We start from the raw sequence: 21706 nt of genomic DNA on the forward strand, positions 1-21706 counted from the left end.
ATGACTTGTTAGGTGATGATTTGCTTGGTGACAACTCTAGTGATGAATACTATGATGAAATGTCAATTAAACATGCTAATCAAGATAAAACGAATGACAATGATAAGGAGAAGATTGAGGCCCTAACTAAAGAACTAAACACTCTTAAGTTAGCTCATGAAACCATCTTCGAAGATCATCGAGAACTTTTAAGAGCTCATGAGAAATTACGCTTTGAGAAGCTCAATCTTGAGCAAGAGCATGAGTTCTTAAAAGCAATCAATGATGATCTCCGCAAGAAAAGTTCTTCTTACATTGCCAAGCGTTTACTCTTATCTACTTACATGCCTCAAGTCAAGTCTAGTAACAAGAAAGATTCTTCCTCTAGCAGTAACAATGATCATGTTAAATCCACTATTGTTGCTTCTAGTAGTTCTCTTGATTCCACTAATGATTCTCTTAGCCAAGTTACACTTGAGCAAGAAAATAGCTTATTGAAGGGAATTATAGAGAAAGGAGTGTACAAAAGCCTTGCCGGGAGTAAGCAATTCAAGGAAATTGTGCGCAAGCAAGGAATGCACCGGAAGAATCAAGGTGTTGGTTTTGAACGAAAGTTCAATGCCAATCGAGTTGAATGGGAAGAAGATCAATACCCCAAGACAAAGTTTGTCCCTCAACAAGAGAAGTATGCCTCTTTCAAGGGGACACAAGCTCAAGATGATCTTCCACCACAAGACTACAAGCAAAAAGGCAAGGACAAGCTTCAAGAGGAAATTGATGCATTTGAAGAACCTCCAAAGACCTTAGTCAAGTGGATTCCCAAGACTACTTCAAGCTCCACTTCATCAAGTACGACTACAACTCCAAGGATTCCCATCAAGATGATGTGGATCCAAAAGAAGAAGAACTAGAGAGTTCTTGAGGGTGACTCCGCCAACATACTTCACTCTTATCATTATGGCAAGAACACGTGCAATCAACTTCCACATCTTGCACTAGTTCAAGGAGTCACAAACCCTCTTCTTGGTAAGACAAGGGACAAGGTAACCTAAAAGTTTTCATGGACATCATCTTTTGTGTGCCTCACTCTATGTCTATGGATATCCTTGTTTGTTCCTTGTGGGACTAACCCATGTAGGTATTGAAAGTGCAATTCACTCAAATGGATAGCTCCAAGTGATCTACATCAACATTGAGCATCCACATCTTCAACATCTACATGAAGTCATCATCGACAAAACCCAAGGTTAGTTCATCCCTCTTAGGGGGGATATCACATCTAGGGGGAGCTTTACTCTAAGACTTGAGCTAAAGCAACTCTAAAGATGTGAACAAAACAATGCTTTATTTAAAAGTGGTAACCCCACTTGAGTTTAAACGATGAGTATGATCTATGATCAAGTGTTCTCACTTGACTCCTAAGTCAATATACTCATATATAGATGACCTAGTCATCGCAAATTGCTTGATAGATGCTAGAATTGGTTGTGCATGCCTTGCCACATATTTCATTTGCCATCTTATTGTGTGAGCATGCTGGATTGCATATTTTACTCATTCGAGGGCATCCACTTGTTGTTTTGAGTGTTTCGTTTTATCTTCTTTTGCCAAGTGGATGGACAAGAATGCCTAAGAACCTCCTCTAGCTATCTATGCTTTTCTCGTCTCAAACTCTATTCATGCTGCATCACAAAATTTGATCAAGTCAGATTCGAACCACTCTGTGTGAGGAGCTCTCGGAGTCCCCGATTCGTCATAGACTTAAACTTCCAAAACCTCTTTATCATTCTCGGTCTGACCGATACTCCACTTTCGGTCCTACCGAGATCATTAAGTTGATCTAGGTTTTCTATCTCGGTGCAACCGATTTGAACCTTTCGGTCACACCGAGTTTCAGTAACTGCACGCAGTTATGAATCTCGGTGCCACCGAGTCGTTCTACTCGGTCACACCGACAGGTTCGGGCTATATATAGTCACGGGCAAAATTTGGAAATTTCTCCGAACCCCTTCGCCCGCGCGATAGCCTTCTCTGCCCTCGAGGTCTCTGGATCGTCTTCTCGCCACCAGCAGCCTCCAGTCGCTGGTCTCCGTCGCCGTCAACGGGAATTCTGCCCCGCCGTTGCCGCCGTAGCAAGTCCCCGCTGAACTAGGGTATGGACTTGATCTTTGTGCTATTCCTCAATCTGATTCCTAGCACATTGTGATCATATTGATTCTTTCCACGTTTGAGAAACTTCTATCCAGTCAAAACGCCCGTAGATTAGGTTTGATTCGAAAATTATAGGTTTAGGTTTCCGCCGAAACCATCTCGGACCCACCGAGTTGAAAAACTCGGTCCCACCGATTTGGCTTATGCCATTGCACAAGTGAGACTCGGTCTGACCGAGAATTACTTATCGGTGTGACCGATTTTTGAACTCAGTGAAACCCTAGCAGTCTCGGTGCCACCGAACTGTGACTCGGTCCTACCGAGTTCACTAGTTTAGGTTCCAAAACTGCTTCGGTATCACCGAGTTTGAAAATCGGTAGATCCGCGATGATTTCAGTGGGAAACTAAAACTAAGTTTTTGGATCATTCTTTTGCAAAAATCTCTGCATTTTGTGATGCTCATCCACTCTATATCTTCTATAATCTATTCACAGGGTCAGCAGTCAGTTTGCAGCATGTCTGATCAAAGTGATAGCCAAAACATGTCAGAGCAGCAAGTAGTGATGAGTGAGGGCACTAGTCCCTCAAGTTCTTCTGATGAAGGCAGCAGGAGCACTCCTAGCAACTTGCCAAAGGCTGCCACGAGACAAAGGAAGAAGAGGACTTCAGATTCCGAAGATGAGGACTATGTGGCAGAGGAAGAGGCCACCTCTAAGAGAATTGAGCCAGCTCAAGGCACTAAGCCAGGTCTGAAAATCAAAAGGCCAGCAGGCAGGCAGCCCATGTCAAAAGCAAGAGCCTCAACTGAGAAGCCCACTCCTCAAGAGCCAGTTGCTGCAGAAGGCAAGAAAAGAAAGGAAAGGGTGAAGAAGACTGTGGCTAGAGTGCTTGGCAAAGCTTCCATCATGGAAGAGGAAGAGGAAGAAGAGGCAGCTGCACCAGCGCCCAAGGCACCCAAGCTAATGGGAGATGCCATAAGGTCAGGGGCTACTGCATCTAATCCCAAAGCTGCCTCCAAGCCAAAACCAAAGAGGAATACAAGGAGCATTCCTGCAGTTGAAAAGAACAAGGCCCCAGTGCCTCAGACTGATGCTGAAGAAGAAGAAGAAAATGTCCTAAGGAAGCTAAAGCCCAAGATTCCAGACCACAATGATGCTCATCCTGTGGCTGAGGACATGAAGCTCAGGAGAGATTCAGGGCTGAGGAAATGGAGAGAAGCAGACCCATATGCTTCAAGGAGAAGGACTACCGTGGACTACAGGTTTCACACCAAGGAGCAGCAGGATTTCTATGAGACTATGCTGTTAGATAAGAAGCTCATTGTCTGTGATATGCGTTGGGTTGATTGGACATACATCAAGGATAAGGAGGAGCACTACCCGGGAGTATTTGACAGCTTTAATGCTTGTGGAGTAGCTGACTTTGTTGGGCAGAAGCTCACAAAGTGGAACGAGGAACTGATCATGCAATTCTACTCCACGGCACACTTTTATCTAGATGGGAGGATCACATGGATGTCTGAGGGTACAAGGTACCAATCTACAGTGGCTGAGTGGGCACAGATCATAAATGCCCCAGAGGAGCAAGATGATGACTTGGATATCTATGCCAAGAAGAAGATGGACCATAACTCCATGTCCAATATGTACAAGGAAATTCCCAATGAAGCTCTTGACACCTTCAAATTTGGGTCTGTGCATTACCTTCTGTCAGGACTGCCTACGATCAATTGGATACTAAGGCACACCTTACTGCCCAAGTCTGGAGATCACAAGATGATCAGAGGCCATGCTATCAACTTGCTACATGTGTTTGATGAGCCTCATAAGTTCAAGGTGATGAGCCTCATAGTGGAAACAATTAAGAGGACTGCAGCAGATCAGAAGAGGAGCTGCGGATATGCCCCTCAAATTCAGGAGCTCATCAACTCCAAGATGGGCACGGGCATATATCTGTTGGACAAGGAACACCTGCCCATCCGTCCAGATTTTGAGGACAATGAAGTTGTCATGACTGAGAACGAGCCATCATCTGCCCAAGCATTTGCAAAGAAGGAGAAGGCGAGGAAGGAGAAAGCTGCCAAGATGCCTACCCAAGAAGAGGCATCTGAATACTTCTTGAAGACCAAACAAGAGCATCTTGGTTACTTGATTGCATCCACGCTGAGGATTGAGCAAAGTCTGGCCACCCTCACTCAGAATCAGCAGAGCCTAGAGAGAATCATGGAACATAAGTTCTATGACCTGGATGTCAAGGTAACGGAAGTTCAGTCTGCAGTGGAGCAGCTCCAGGAGGACATGCAGGAGAGGAGAGGCAGGACTACCACTCATACCTTTGCCAGAGTGCCACGAGGCCCGAGGTCATCTGCCGTGCCAGTTGCTGACACCAGAGCCACCACTTCAGCACCAGCTACAGCCTCAGTTCCACCAGTTCCAGCATCTACTTCAGCTCCAACTCCAGCGACTACTTCAGCATCTACCGAAGCCTTTGTCCTTGGAGTGATCCGGACCCCACCACCACCTGAAGATCAAGCCTGAGCGTCGATTTAGCACTATGCATCTTCTAGGAACTTTTTGGTAACTTGTTGCCAAAGGGGGAGAAGATGTATAGATCATAGGCTTCGAGAGAGAGTGTGTTGCTTTTCTCTCTTGCTTTGTTTGGTGGTTTTTCGAACTTGTTTGCTTTTGAGTGTTTGAGATACTACATCATTATTTGTGAGACATTGATGATCATGTGTTTGATCATAAGCTACACTTAATGCTTGCTTAATGCTATTATCCTATCTATCTTGTGTGATCATTCACTTTTCTTGGTGATGAGTGCATGTATTTCGTTCTTATCATTTTGAGCGCTCCACCAAGATGTGTGTGACATGGAAGAGTAACCCATGACTCCAACCCTTTGTGCATTTGCAGTCCAAAGCAAATTTTAAATATGCACAAATTTAGGGGGAGCTCTTACTTATCACATACTTCTCAAAGCGACGATATATTTCTTGCTTATTATCATTTGTCGAAGCTTTGATCTATATGTTGTCATCAATTACCAAAAAGGGGGAGATTGAAAGTGCAACTATCCCTAGGTGGTTTTGGTAATTCATAACAACATATAGCTCATTGAGCTAATGCTATTCCAAGATGATTATTTCAGGAAAGCTCAATGATTGGCATGGCATGGATGTGAAAGTGGAACCCTCAAAATGCTAAGGACAAAGGATTGGATCAAGCTCAAGACTCTTCATTTCATATTTTAGTGATCCAAGATCACATTGAGTCTTTAGGAAAAGCCAATACTATTAAGGAGGGATGAGGTGTTGCTTAATGAGCCTCTTGCTTCATGTGCTTAGTGATATGCTCCAAAACCCTCAACTACTTTCCCATATCCACATATGACCTAAACCCTAATCCAAACTCGGTCCTGCCGATTATTCCTACCGAAAGAGCGAATCGGTCCCACCGAGATTGCAATGTAAACTCAGTGTTTCCCCTTTGTAACTTTTCGGTCTCACCGAGTTCCACTCGGTCTCACCGAAAGAGCAAATAGGTCCCACCGAGTTTGCCTGACCAACTCTCTGGTTAGCTAATTACCAAATTCGGTCTCACCGAGTTTGTATAATCGGTCTCACCGAGATTACGTTATGCCCAAACCCTAACCATATCGGTCCTACCGAGTTGCATGTCAGTCCCACCGAAAATCACTAACGGTCACTAGGTTTACATTTTCGGTCCAACCGAGTTTATTGATTCGGTCCCACCGAGATTGGAAAACTATGTAACGGTTGGATTTTGTGTGGAGGCTATATATACCCCTCCACCTCCTTCTCATTCAGTGAGAGAGCCATCAGAACACACACATCATTCCAACTCATATGTTCTGAGAAAGAACCACCTACTCATGTGTTGAGACCAAGACATTCCATTCCTACCATATGAATCTTGATCTCTAGCCTTCCCAAGTTGCTTTCCACTCAAATCTTCTTTCAACCAAATCCAAATCCTATGAGAGAGAGTTGAGTGTTGGGGAGACTATCATTTGAAGCACAAGAGCAAGGAGTTCATTACCTACACACCATTTGTTACTTCTTGGAGAGTGGTGTCTCCTAGATTGGCTAGGTGTCACTTGGGAGCCTCCGACAAGATTGTGGAGTTGAACCAAGGAGTTTGTAAGGGCAAGGAGATCGCCTACTTCGTGAAGATCTACTGCTAGTGAGGCAAGTCCTGTGTGGGCGTTGGCCATGGTGGGATAGACAAGGTTGCTTCTTCGTGGACCCTTTGTGGGTGGTTGCTTCTTCATGGACCCTTCGTGGGTGGAGCCCTGTGTGGACTCGCGCAACCGTTCCCCTTGGGTGGAGCCTTGTGTGGACTCGCGCAACCGTTACCCTTCGTGGGTTGAAGTCTCCATCAACGTGGATGTAGGATAGCACCACATATTCGAACCACGGGAAAAACATCCGTGTCTCCAATAGCGTTTGAATTCTCCAAACCCTTCCCTTTACATTCTTGCAAGTTGCATGCTTTACTTTCCGCTGCCTATATACTCTTTGCATGCTTGCTTGAATTATGTGATGATTGCTTGACTTGTCCCAAAATAGGTAAAATCTGCCAAGAACTAAAATTGGGAAAAGGTTATGTTTTTATTTGGTCAAGTAGTCTAATCACCCCCCCCCTCCCTCTAGACACACTTTCGATCCTACACAATACGGTTATTCATTTAAGGAGAATAATGGTTACTCTGTTTATTTGAATAATACCTTCAATGGTCTTGCACCTAAAATGAATGGTTTATTGAATCTCGATCGTAGTGATACACATGTTCATGCCAAAAGATATAAGATAGTAATGATAGTACCACCTACTTGTGGCACTGCCACGTAAGTCATATCGGTATAAAACGCATGAAGAAGCTCCATGTTGATGGATCTTTGGGCTCACTCGTTTTTGAAAAGTTTGAGACATGCGAACCATGTCTATTGGTGTATATGCATGAAGAAACTCCATGCAAATGGACCGTTTTGACTCACTTGATTTTGAATCACTTGAGACATGCAAATCATACCACATGGGCAAGATGACTGAAAGCCTCGTTTTCAGTAAATTGGAACTAGAAAGCAACTTGTTGGAAGTAATACATTTTGATGTGTGCAGTCCAATGAGTGCTGAGGCGTGTAGTGGATATCGTTATGTTCTTACTTCACAGATGATTTGAGTAGATGTTGAGTATATTTACTTGATGAATCACGAGTCTGAATTATTGAAAGGTTCAAGTAATTTCAGGGTGAAGTTGAAAGATCGTCGTGACAAGAGGATAAAATATCTATGATATGATCATAGAGATGAATATCTGAATTACGAGTTTGGCACAGAATTAAGACACTGTGGAAATTGTTTCACAACCAATACAGCCAGGAACACCATGGTGTGATGGTGTGTCCGAACATCATAACTGCACCCTATTGGATATGATGCATACCATGATGTCTCTTATCGAATTACCACGATAGTTTATGGGTTAGGCATTAGAGACAACCACATTCACTTTAAAAAGGGCACCACGTAATTCCGATGAGATGACACCGTATGAACTATGGTTTAGAGAAACCTAATCTGTCATTTCTTAAAAGTTTGGGGCTGCAACGCTTATGTGAAAAAGTTTCAGGCTGATAAGCTTGAACCCAAAGCGGATAAATGCATCTTCATAGGACACCCAAAACAGTTGGGTATACCTCCTGTCTCAGATCCGAAAGCAATAAGGGATTGTTTCTAGAATCGGGTCCTTTCTCGAGGAAAAGTTTCTCTCGAAAGAATTGAGTGGGAGGATGGTGGAAAACTTGATGAGGTTATTGAACCGTCTCTTCAACTAGTGTGTGGCAGGGCACAGGAAGTTGTTCATGTGGCACCTACACCAATTGAAGTGGAAGCTTATGATAGTGATCATGAAACTTCAGATCAAGTCACTACCAAACCTCGTAGGATGACAAGGATGCGTACTACTTCAGAGTGGTACGTAATCCTATCTTGGAAGTCATGTTGCTAGACAACAATGAACCTACGAGCTATGGAGAAGCGATGGTGGGCCTGGATTCCAAAATGGCTCGAGGCCATATAATCCGAGAGAGGATCCATATATGAAAACAAAGTGTAGACTTTGGAAGAACTACTTGATGGTCGTAAGGCTGTTAGGTACATATGGATTTTAAAGGAAGACGGACAATTATGGTAAGTATCACCATTAAGAAAGCTCGACTTGTCGTTAAGATGTTTTCCGACAAGTTCAAGGAGTTGACTACAATGAGACTTTCTCACTCGTAGCGATGCTAAGAGTCTGTTGGAATTATATTAGTGATTACTGCATTATTTATGAAATCTTGCAGATAGGATGTCAAAACATTGTTTCCTCAACGATTTTCTTGAGGAAAGGTTGTATGTGATACAACCGGAAGGTTTTGTCAATCCTGAAATATGCTAATAAGTATGCAAAGCTCTAGCAATCCTTCTAAGGACTGGAGTAAGCATCTCGGAGTTGGAATGTATGCTTTGATGAGATGATCAAAGTTTTGGGTGTATACAAGGTTTATGAGAAACTTGTATTTCCAAAGAAGTGAGTGGGAGCACTATAGAATTTCTGATGAATATATGTTGTTGACATATTGTTGATCAGAAATGACATAGAATTTCTGGAAAGCATATAGGGTTATTTGAAAAGTGTTTTTCAATGGAAAGCCTGGATTAAGCTACTTGAACATTGAGCATCAAGGATAGATCAAAACGCTTAATGGTACTTTCAAATGAGCACATACCTTGACATGATCTTGAAGGTGTTCAAGATGGATCAGTCAAAGAAGGAGTTCTTGCCTGAGTTGTAAGGTATGAAGTTAAGACTTAAAGCTCGACCACGGCAGAAGAAAGAGGAAGGACGAAGGTCGTCCCCTATGCTTTTGTCATAGGCTCTCTACAGTATGCTATGCTGTGTGCCGCACCTGAAGTGTGCCTTGCCATGAGTCAGTCAAGGGGTACAAGAGTGGTCCAAGAATGGATCACAGGACAGCGGTCAAAGTCATCCTTAGTAACTAGTGGACTAAGGAATTTTCTCGATTATGGAGGTGGTAAAAGAGTTCGTCGTAAAGGGTTACGCCGATGCAAACTTTGACACTAATCCAGATTATTCTGAGTAGTAAACTGGATTTGTATAGTAGAACAGTTATTTGGAATAGCTCCAAATAGAACGTGGTAGCTGCATCTAGGAGATGACATAGAGATTTGTAAAGCACACATGGATCTTAAGGAATTCAAACCCGTTGACTATAACATCTCTCACAAGCATAACATGATCAAACCCACAACTCATCGAGTGTTAATCACATGGTAATGTGAACTAGATTATTGACTCTAGTAAACTCTTTGGGTGTTAGTCACATGGGGATGTGACCTTGAGTGTTTATCACATATCGATGTGAACTGGATTATTGACTCTAGTGCAAGTGGGAGACTGTTGGAAATATGCCCTAGAGGAAATAATAAATTGATTATTATTATATTTCCTTGTTCATGATAATCGTTTATTATCCATGCTAGAATTGTATTCATAGGAAACTCAGATACATGTGTTGATACATAGACAACACCATGTCCCTAGTAAGCCTCTAGTTGACTAGCTCGTTGATCAATAGATGGTCATGGTTTCCTCACCATGGACATTGGATGTCATTGATAACGGGATCACATCATTAGGAGAATGATGTGATGGACAAGACCCAATCCTAAGCCTAGCACAAGATCATGTAGTTCGTATGCTAAAGCTTTTCTAATGTCAAGTATCATTTCCTTAGACCATGAGATTGTGCAACTCCCGGATACCGTAGGAGTGCTTTGGGTGTGACAAACGTCACAACGTAACTGGGTGGCTATAAAGGTACACTACAGGTATCTCCGAAAGTGTCTGTTGGGTTGGCACGAATCGAGACTGGGATTTGTCACTCCGTGTAAATGGAGAGGTATCTCTGGGCCCACTCGGTAGGGCATCATCATGATGTGCACAATGTGATCAAGGAGTTGATCACGGGATGATGTATTACGGAACGAGTAAAGAGACTTGCCGGTAACGAGATTGAACAAGGTATGGGGATACCGACGATCGAATCTCAGGCAAGTATCGTACCGATACACAAAGAGAATTGTATACGGGATTTATTAAGTCATTGACATCGTGGTTCATCCGATGAGATCATCGTGGAACATGTGGGAGCCAACATGGGTATCCAGATCCCGCTGTTGGTTATTGACCGGAGAACGTCTCGGTCATGTCTGCATGGTTCCCGAACCCGTAGGGTCTACACACTTAAGGTTCGATGACGCTAGGGTTATAAAGGAAGTTTGTATGTGGTTACCGAATATTGTTCAGAGTCCCGGATGAGATCCCGGACGTCACGAGGAGTTCCGAAATGGTCCGGAGGTAAAGATTTATATATGCGAAGTCCTGTTTTGGTCACCGGAAAAGTTTCGGGTTCTATCGGTAACGTACCGGGACCACCGGGAGGGTCCCGGGGGGTCCACCAAGTGGGGCCACAAGCCCCGGAGGGCTGCATGGGCCAAGTGTGGGAGGGGACCAGCCCCAGGTGGGCTGGTGCGCCCCCCCACAAGGGCCCAAGGCGCAAGGGAGAGGAGAAGGGGGCAAACCCTAGGGCAGATGGGCCCTAAGGCCCACCCTGGTGCGCCTCCCCCTCTCCCCTCCCTTTGGCCGCCCCTAGATGGGATCTAGGGGGCTGCCGCCACCCCTAGGGAGGGAACCCTAGGTGGGGGCGCAGCCCCTCCCCTCCCCCTATATATAGTTGAGGTTTTGGGCTGCCCAATACACACGAGTTCCTCTCCCTGTTGGTGCAGCCCTACCTCTCTTTCTCCTCGTCTTTCATAGTGCTTGGCGAAGCCCTGCTGGATCACCACGCTCCTCCATCACCACCACGCCGTTGTGCTGCTGCTGGATGGAGTCTTCCTCAACCTCTCCCTCTCTCCTTGCTGGATCAAGGCATGGGAGACGTCATCGGGCTGTACGTGTGTTGAACGCGGAGGTGTCGTCCGTTCGGCACTAGGATCTCCGGTGATTTGGATCACAACGAGTACGACTCCTTCAACCCCGTTCTCTTGAACGCTTCCGCTTAGCGATCTACAAGGGTATGTAGATGCACTCTCCTTCCCCTCGTTGCTGGTTTCTCCATAGATAGATCTTGGTGACACGTAGGAAAATTTTGAATTTCTGCTACGTTCCCCAACAGTGGCCACCTTTATATAGCGGATTCAGGTGACGTGAGGCGTCTGGGTGCGTCAATGCGCAGCGCCGGAGTGTGTTTCTCGGCCGGGGAGCCTGCTTAATGGCGGCAGTCGGACGGACAGCGGCATTGAACGGGCGTAGTAGATATCCGTCTCGTCCCGTCCAGTTACGCGTCTCCGGCATTGAACAAGCGTGGACATCGGGGACGCGTCGCCGGCGGCGCCCTCGGCCGATGCGCCGCTTTCAATGGCGGAGGCAGTGAGAGGTCGTGTCCGCCCTGAGCCGTCTTCAATGTTGAGCGGCACGCTTTAGAGCGGCATGAATACGGGCAGCTGTCGCCGGACGGCAGCGCGCGGGGGTGGGGGAGGGGGGTTTTGGTGGGTCAGGGCGGCCAAAAGAGGGCTTGGGATCGGTCCAGACTCCCGCAAACCTCCCCCATGTTTGCCTCCGGTTTGCGGGAGAAATCACGTCCGGACCGATACAACTCGGCGTTGGATAGCTTCCGTCGTCCGGACAGCACGGTCCGGACGGATGCGGGAGGTTTACAGATCCGCCTTGGAGATGCCATAAAAGATGATGTCCAACAGTTAGGTATAGTCAAGATGCACATGCCAAGATGGATATGTGTGGCACAAAAAAAGGATTAGGTCCGAAATAATGATATACGTTGGGTAGCATCAATTGACAAGAAGCTTGTCCAACGTCTTCTACATGGTTTGGGCATACACAACCTAGACCTCCAGAAGCATCGATGCATAGTGAAATAGTAAAGCATGCTAATAATGTCAATATAGATCGGATAGACCAAACTTGACATGTGAAGAATCCGTAAGAGAGACATGAAGGAGTGTAATATCATCAAAGAACTAGTCATGGACAAGGTGCTTGGAAGTTAGCTATCCGCGTGCCAAAATTATAGGCCTCGAGATCTTATGTGTTTCAACTTTATCCCTCAATATTTTTATGACTGAAAGGCTTTATTGTTGTAGTCGTCGTCCTCGTCGCTCGGGAAAGTTTGTTTGGACATGTTCTAGTGAGTTCAGTTAAATCTTCCGGACTCGCTAGATGCCACATGAAAATTACGGGTTTGGGTTTATGACCCTTTCTCTGTAGTACGTATAAACTAAGATGATCGGGCCTTACATAGCCAATATATCTGAGTAATTTGAATGGCAGTATTGGAAAGCTGTTGTGAAGCAGTGAAGGCTTCGTATGGCTTATCATGGTCACATATTGTAAGTATAGTTTGTTCAAAGTTTCCAATATGCAAAGAGATATAGGAGTTACTAGAAAGCTTGTATAGTACGAAGGAGCTGTTCAAAGTTCACTCACTGCAGCCTCGAACAACTTGAACCAGGTGCGTTACTACAAACTTCTCGAGCCAAGTCTGTTACTACAGACACTACATATACGAGGTTTCGAAGTTCTTTGCACGGTTACGGAAAGAAGTCGAGGGAGCTTCACTTAGACGATGCTGACTTCTTGGCCTTCTTCGCGGCCTCCTTCTCCATCTTTGCTTTGTAAGCATCACATACGGACTTGGAGTGGCCAAGGGTAGTGGCCGCCTCGAAGAGTGGCTTCTGGCAGGGGCGGGTCTTGTATACTCCTCCACCAGTTTCAGCCTGTCCTTGGTGCCTAGACCCTTGGCCTTCGCATCCTTGGCCATATCTGCATGCAGTCAACACTGTATTAGCAGCCCAATCGGAATTCCTAGCGACAGAAAGCACAGGTGCCATATCAAACGAATGTAAACAGCAGCGCTACAATGTGCTGCAGAAGCCTACTAGCTCTATGTAGGCAAACTAACAAATAGTAAAGCAATTTGCACAACAGATTCCATGCGTATTTTTGTAAACGGCACAAATACCAAGAACTGGGACAACATATGAACTCGGGCCAAACTGGATGCATAGATAAATTACTACCACAAACTAGAAATATACTAATACTATTACTGAGTTGAAATAGTTCGAATTCAGGCACTGATAATAGGAACAGCGACGTAATCAATGTAAACTAAAAAATGTACTACTCCGCGCAGCCCGAGTCATTATTACACTCCATCACGAAACTGCTTCAATCGACAAGGAAACCCATTAAAAGCAAGCGCGAATCAAGCAGAACCAGATCATCTATGAACACACGCTACCTAAACGGATCTGAATACACGAAGCCACAGCATAAACAAGCTAAGATAATACCATGGAACAGCAGGATAAATTATTTCGTGTAAGGAAAATTGGTCGATCGTGTCCAGCCTATTGTCACAAAGGGAACCTGCAGATTCGACACAGATCGATCCGTGGAAGCCGGTCACAATTCACAACTAGATAAACCCACGCTACTATATACACGCCCAAGAATAATACTACGGCTACCTAGCTGAAGTGCTGAACAAATGGGAACAGAGGAACTGACTCCATCACAAGGGAACTCATCAAAAGCAGTCAAAAACGTAGCGAATCCGGCCGAACGAGATCATCTCTGAACCCACGCTGCGTAGCAAACGATCATCTAACTCGACATGATCGGTCAGCGTATTGTTAGAAAGGGAACCTGCATATTTGACCCAATCGACAAGCAAACTTATCAACATCCTAGACGCTCAGATCGGAGGAAGCCGATCACAAATTCACAATTGACAAGTAGTAAACCCAAATCAGTCGAAAACTGACGCCAAATTCAGATCACACAATGCGGCAAAAGTGAGCGTGGGGGCGCCGCTCTCCCGCCGGCCCTTCTCCTTCACCCTCCGCCGACGCGGCCCGCCCCCAAACCCTCACCGCATCCCAATGCCACACCCCGCGCCGGGGCCGCGCCTCAGGTGAGTCCGGTAACCGGCGACCCCTACCTCGACCCGCTCGTCCGCTTCGTGGCCACCCACGCGGGCGAGCGGCTCGACGGCTTCTTCACCCTGCACCACCACCCCGTCGACGCCTCCCGCCTCGAGGAGGCGCTGCGCGAGCTAGAGCCCGTACCCCGGGAACCGCCGCGCGCTCGAGAAGCGCCGCTAGATCCTCCGTCTCCTACGTCCTACCTTGCTCAAGTTCGTCGCCGCGGGGCCAGGGTGCGACGACCCGGCGCCGCTCTCTCTCCCGCGGGGCCGGAAGTACAACGCGTGGGGGGAGGGGAGGGGGATGGGGGCGGGGAGCTACCTGCGCCGCCGGGGGTGGGGAGGGGACAGCCGCCGCCGCCTGGATCTCCGGGCGTGGATGGAAGAAGGGGCGAGCGAGGGCAGTCCGGTGAGGGCGAGCGAAGCGTGTGCGCTGCCGCTGCGGGTGAAAGAAGGTGGGATGGATGGGAAGGTGGAAGAAGCGAAGCCGGGGTATATATAACAAGGCCCGCTGTGGGCAAGTCCGCGATCTGCCCACTTTCCTAGGGTCTTTGTCGTGCGGCATCGTCTTAGGGTTAATTCCCCCGAGAGAAATGAATTGGTCGTCCGCGTATGGTTGGTGCATTTTGCCCCGGTGCATGTTTTATGTCTTCTTTTATTACATGTCTTTATATTTTTTTGGGAAATTGTCGATCTATTCATTTTCAATCATGGCGGTACAACGAACATCAGAAACAATAAAAATTACATGCAGATTCATAGACCACCTAGCGACGACTACAAACACTAAAGCGAGCCGAAGGCGCGCCGCCGTCATCGCCCCTCCCCGCCGGAGTCGAGCACAACTTGTTGTAGTAGACAATCGAGAAGTCATCGTACTAAGGTCCCACAGGATCAACGCCCCAGAATAGCAACCGCCGCTGATGAAGAGAATTTTAGATTGGAAAGATCCAACCTAAAGACACATGAAAAAAGATGAACAAAGACCGGATCCGAGCGGATCCACCAAAGACAACCACCAACCGAATCTAGCGAGATCCGCCGGAGACACACCGTTGGGGAGGGGGCTAGGCGGGGAGTACCTTATTCCATCTTCAAGAAGCCGTCGCCGTCTCGTCTTCTTGAGCAGGACACAAACCTTAATAGAACTTGAAGAAGCACCTGAAAATGGAGCCCTCCCGCCGGCAAGGGCCAGGATTCACCGCGCACCCATGGCCCTAAGGGCACAGGAGACGTGGGAGATCGGCGCCGCCGCCGACGGTAGGCAGAAACCCTAGCCGTCTTTTCTTGGAGGAGGGACAAAGGGAGGAGACACTTGTCCTTATATTTATTTTATTTAAAATGATTCAAACTAGTATACTTTTGCACACTTGTCGCTCGAGCGCAACTTTTTTTTTTTGCGAGTGAAATAATGTATTACTCAACTGAGGCAGTTCATACAATCAATCGTAGCTAGCTTCATAGCATCCGAAGGACCCGAACCAATCCAAGTCATAGTTCTGCCTCCTACACGAGCAAATTTGGCTATGCTATGCGCAATTACATCTTTGTTGTCGTCCGTGCGCAATTACAGTTGAATATCTGTCGACCTGGCACAATTGCATGCATAATAGTCGACATGCAACTCAAATCTGTCTAAACGCAACTGCATATCCATCTCCCGCGTGCAACTACAATTGCACGCACGTCCATCAGGACACCACCGCATATCCATCTCCTCATCACACGCAACTACATGTTCGTCTCATACACGCAATTACAGTTGCACCCCCGTCGACCACGTGTAACCGCTCGTCCGCCCCCAGCGTGAAACAACATTGCCATTATCGACACACAACTACAGTTGCACGACCATTAGCTTAGTGCAACGTCCGCTGCCCAAGCGCAACTACAGTTGCACTGCCTACATGCCACTATAGTTGCACATTTCTCGTTGATTTTGCGCGAAAAGTGAAGGAGACATAAGAAGAAGAAAAAGGAAAGAAAAAGAAAAACATTCTATGTTGATGCCAATTGATTGAGAAATATCGATTGAGATCTAACCACACCTGTTTCTATGCTTACATTGCACGTACATATTTCTTCTTGGTTTTTATTTGAAATTATTAGTTTTTAATCAAATCAAATTTCTCTATGTTTGATCGAGTCTATACAAAATTAGAGTGAATTCCACTTTTTACCCCATATTTATACATTTGTGACACTAATTACCCCTTCGAGTGAAAATTCGTCTAGAATACCCCTTTTGAAATCTTTGGACCCTTGTTTTTTGATGCGTGTCCATCAGGTAAGGTGTGAGGTGACGCCCTGTATCCAAAAACATGTGGATGGCCACAAGGAGTGGAACAGATAGACAAGAGAAGTTTGGACAAGATCGCCAATGATGCCCTCCGATCGTTACAGTTTTTTTTACAAATCAATGACGCAACATGCCGATCCTATCGACCATAAACAGACAAAATGTAAAACTGGGGTAAAACCGTGTTAAAAGTCTCCAAAATCTGACATTTCGATAAAAGTTCCGCTAAATAGGGTAATATGTGTCACAAATGTACAACTACAAGGTAAAAAATGGAATTCACTCACAAAATTATTCTACTCCCTCCATTCAGTTTTAAAAGGCCGGAGGAGGGCCAGCTCTCCATGAAGAATGCACGCAGGCAACGAAATAAGGAATGCATGCAACATCTTATTATTGAATCTCCTTTTTTTGGCAAGAAATTATTGGAACTCCTGCCAAGTGCTCTCACGACCAATTAAGAGGCAGGCTCAAGCATGCATGCAGGCGTGTATTAAATTCATCATGCGGGACCAACTACGGCCTTCTCCAATGCAAAGATGCTTACTCTATTTGTGCTTTCATCTAAGACTAGTCACAATGGGGAGTAACTTAGACTAGTAACATCACATTTTACTAGGCTATGTTACTACCTCCACAATGGGTAGTAACATATGTGTGTTGTCATGTTATGGTTCATTTATTAGCCTATAGACTCATATTGTCTTGGTATGTGTGATGTTACAGTAACTAGCTAAGTTACCACCATCACCTCTTTCATCATTAAATATGTACCACATAAGCAAAATTATCTTGAAAAGTGTGATGTTACTAGTGATGTTACTCCCACTGTGGCCAGTCTAAGGCTGGTTAAAGTGAGAGTAACATAAGTAGTAACATAGATGCCACATAAGCAAAACTGGTGAGGTAGCGAATAGTTAATGAGGAGAGAGGCAAATAGAGTAACATAATATGTTACCATCATATAGCGCTTCCGATGTAAAATGAATCTATAAAGTAATAAATGAACACATCTATGTTATCACACATATAACACTACCCACTACAAAGGTAGTAACATAAACTAGTAACATATGCATGTTACTCTCCACTATGACGAGCCTAAGTATACATGTGCTTACCATTGTTTCTTTGTGGCTCACCAAGCTATTTTATCTCCTCATAATTAATTTGGCACAACATATATCATGTCTAGTTGGCAGTCTTAGCACTTGTACAAGGTGGAGTATTGAAATGGGCGTCGCTAGCTTCACTGCCGCGTCATCTATTGTACTACTAAATCTAAGAGTCCATTTATATCATAGTTGCTTATGATTATATAATGTGTTATTAATACTTGGCCTATATCAATCTCTGACAAAGCTTATTGAAGCTCGTGCTGTAGATGGTTGTAAATCTATAGTCTGCTTTTCTTCTATCTTACTTTCTCTTTCCTTCAATTGAACACAAGTCTGAAGTGGCAACTCTTTTACTTCACTTACATCACCTTATTATATCTGCTTTTGAAGAAGGAAATGAGAAACACAGAGTAGTGCATGGTACAACTCTCGCTATAGGATTATGCATCATCATGACAATAAAAACTCTTTGATTCTCCCATGTATGCACATGTCGCTTGACTCGAGGCCCAAGCTAGGAGTTTGTTCTTCACTACTCCATTTTGTGTAGATAAAACATACAAGGTAATATGCTTGTTATGTACTCCCTCCGGTCCTTTTTACTCTGCACATTGGTTTTGTCGAAAGTCAAACTTTGCTAAGTTTGACCAAATTTATATTAAAAATTATTAACATCTATAATATCTAATAAATATAATATGAAAATATATTACAAGATGAATCTAAAGATATTGGTGTTGTTATGTGAATGTTTATAATTTTTTATATAAACTTGGTCAAAGTTGAATGGGATTGACTCTGGACAAACCTAATATGCAGAGTAAAAAGGACCAGAGGGAGTACACATAAATACATATTTCTTCATGGTTTTTATTTTGAGTTTTTGCTTTTAACCAAATCAAATTTTTCTACTTTTGTTCGAGTCCATAAAAAATATGACACACCCTCCATTCAGTTTTGGACCTCCCTTAGTGGGGTAACATAGGTAGTACCATGAAGAGTCGTGCAATGCCAACTAGGCAAATTGATGACATGACATATAATTAATTGAGGAAAGGGAAGATGCTAGTATCATCTATCATGATATGGTATCATAATAAATGTTGTGATACTAGTACTATATATGTGTCATGTAAAACAATAAATGAGATCTCAGATACTACTAGTCATTTAAGATATTGTACACTACAAAGGTGCTAGCAGTATCATATGCATAATACTAGTATATGATACTCCTCACTGCGAGTAGTCATAGTGGTGGCCAACTAGATGAGTAGATATAGCATATGTTACTAGTTTATACTACTTCCATTTTGGGAAGTGTCACATGTGTGACAATATAGAAGACAAGCTCAAAAAACGTATTAGACCTATATATTTGGATGAAGGGAGCACTATATTTTTCTCTCTTCTCTTTAATTACTTGCCACTTTATTATTTTTAGCATATGTGTCATGCATGTTAATGCTTAGGGCACTCACAATGAAAGTCTCTTTGCACGAGTTCTTAGATAAAATGTTAATGTGCCACATCAATTATAGAAGAAAGAGAAGGGAGATGTATGTATTGGGGCAATTGTCTCTATACTTGTAATTAACACTTTGACCCGGTGTGGCTTCTTTCCCTAATACTCAGATCAAGTGTGGCTTCTTTCCCTTTTCTCTCCTTTTGCTTCATGTCTACAATTAGACTACAATATTGAGATGCACATGTAATCTCAAAACCAGTTGAATACAACATCACTTAGAAACAACATCTAAACGACAATACATTGAGAGATAATTATCTCTTAAATTTTACCATCTATGATGACGAGTTAGAAGCGTCCTTATGTTACTCCCACTAAGCCGGTCGGAGGACCAGTTCTCCATGAAGAGGGCACGTAGTTGGAAGCGAAATTACATGCATGCATGCAACGTTCTTATTAAATTCGTTAACTATTAAACTCCCGCCAGGTGCTCTCACATGGCCAGGTATACGTAGACTCAAGCATGCATGCATGCATGCATGCAGTGGTGTATTAAATTCATCAGACCGGACCAACAACGGGACATATAGCATGGCTAACAATAATACTAGAACTAATCACTAGCTCGCTCTCGCTCCATTGTCGCGTCATTTATAGTAAATATAACATGGCTAACAATAATAGTCCACTTAGGCACTGTTCGGCAACTCTCTAGCTCCGTATAATACGGGAGGGGACCGAGCGCCAGTTTGACGACTCCGCGGAGCGGAGGGCTGCCGAACACGGCCTTATTTAACATGCCTCTCGCTCCGTTTAGTCATAGCATGGCTAACAATAACAGTCCACTTATTTAACACGGTAGTTTTTTAGGGGTATATAATACAGTAGTTAGCTATGATTGTATTATACGACAGATACATCGATTTTTTATGACAGATTAAATCGAGCCATACAACGTTCAGACTGAAGATACAAGGGCTGCTGGATTGATTTGTCGTACTCTTATATGAAGTGCCAACTCTTATAATATTTCTACGTTGCCTTATTATACTTCGCTTTAAAGGGGAGTACAACTATCACTAGCTAAAGTCTGAATGGGCATTCGTGGCCTCGACCACCGAAAGCATAGATAGGTGCAGACCCGTACTAACCTAACCTACGCGACCCCCTAGCAGCAGCGCCGCCGCCCGCTGCTTCCTCCCTTCCTCTCTCCTCCGTCTCGTCCCCCACGCGGGTGGCCGAGGGGCCCCAACCTTAGCCGCCGGTCACTCCCCCTCCCATCCCTTCCCTCCGCCGCCGCTGAACGAAGCCGGGGCTAAGCCCGGGCGGCTGTCGGCGGTGGCGGAGGAGCCACTCCTCCTCGCATGTGTGGGTGGCGCGGGGCACTCGGGCGAGCGGAAGTGCGCCCCGGATCCGAGCCTCCGCGGCAGTGGCTCGCTCCCGTCGGTGAGCGGTGGCGGATGGCCGCGGCATTGCGGCACCTCAGATCGGCGGCGGTGTAGGGACTTTGGTGGACTGGTCGGCTACGGGCGTCGTTGGCCCTTCGATCAGATCTGATCTGGCCAGAGTGGCTTGGTCACTCCGCGGCGGCGAAGATCGGTGGTGGTCCGTGCGCATGATGCGAGATGGAGGTTCGTCAAGCGGATCCGGGTGAAAACATCATTCTCGGCTTGTTGCCAAGACCGGCGATGGCGGCACTCTTTTGTGTTGTTGCCTTCTTGAAGGCTTCGCCGTGGAGAAGCTCCAAACCTCTGTCCGCTACCTCCACGGGAAACCCTAGATCAGTAGATCGGATGATGGCAGCGCTCTGGTGTCGTTTCCTCCTTGGGGTTGTCATTCTTGGAGGTGTACACAGACTTGACGGACCAGTGGACGGCTTCTTTGGTGGAGCGGTGCTTCATCTTGCTCATTGATGGCGGCGGATCTCGAGGCGTGGCGCAGTGGAGACTCGGTGTCCGATGCACAGAGATGGACTTCATGCAGGAGGACGCTGGCTGGCGTCATGGTGTAGTTCTGCTCTGAAGATGGATTGGTGGAAGACAGCGACGACACATAAGAGTGCGTCGGACCGGTTTGTACCCCAAACCCAGTATGTGGCTCGGTTGGGGCCTCAGGCTTTAGATGTTAGGCTTTGGTGCGATGCATGTTTGGTATTAGACTCGGACTATCGGCATCCCTTCATCAAGTGGATAAGAGTAGCGACAGTTGTTGCTAAGATGATGGCTTCAGACTACCGGATGTACTACTTTGTAAGGTATTTATGAATAATTAATAAAATGAATGCATGCATCGGTCAGATACAGAGGCATGGGGTAATCCTCCTTTTCAAAAAAAATTGAGGCCTCCAGCCCTTTAAACTCGTTCGGGGGAGTAATCTCTACAACATCAAATATATATATTGTAAAAATTGACTTTATGACAAAATAAACCAAACTGTTACTGTAGATGTTGACATATATTGCTATAAATTTGGTCAGATCTAAAGAAGATTGGCATATGACTTGAGCAAGAACTACAAATAATTTGGAATGAGTGAGTGGGTAACCATTCAACTCCTCGTCTTGGTTGGAAATATGTATGTGCCACTTCATGATATA

At 45.2% G+C, this 21706-nt stretch overlaps 1 protein-coding gene across 1 annotated transcript; it reads right to left on the minus strand.

The window, feature by feature from the left end:
* Window positions 1-12681: 12681 nt before the first annotated feature.
* Window positions 12682-15437, minus strand: LOC123191486 (uncharacterized). The gene is made up of 3 exons (XM_044604201.1): window positions 15427-15437; window positions 14547-14735; window positions 12682-13059 (listed from the first exon to the last, which is right to left on the minus strand). Exons 1-3 carry the CDS (start codon window positions 15435-15437, stop codon window positions 12852-12854), a joined length of 408 nt encoding a protein of 135 aa, XP_044460136.1. The 3' UTR covers window positions 12682-12851.
* Between the last annotated feature and the right edge of the window lie 6269 nt (window positions 15438-21706).

This window comes from Triticum aestivum, chromosome 2A (genome assembly GCF_018294505.1).
Source record: "Triticum aestivum cultivar Chinese Spring chromosome 2A, IWGSC CS RefSeq v2.1, whole genome shotgun sequence".
Lineage (NCBI taxonomy): Eukaryota > Viridiplantae > Streptophyta > Magnoliopsida > Poales > Poaceae > Triticum > Triticum aestivum.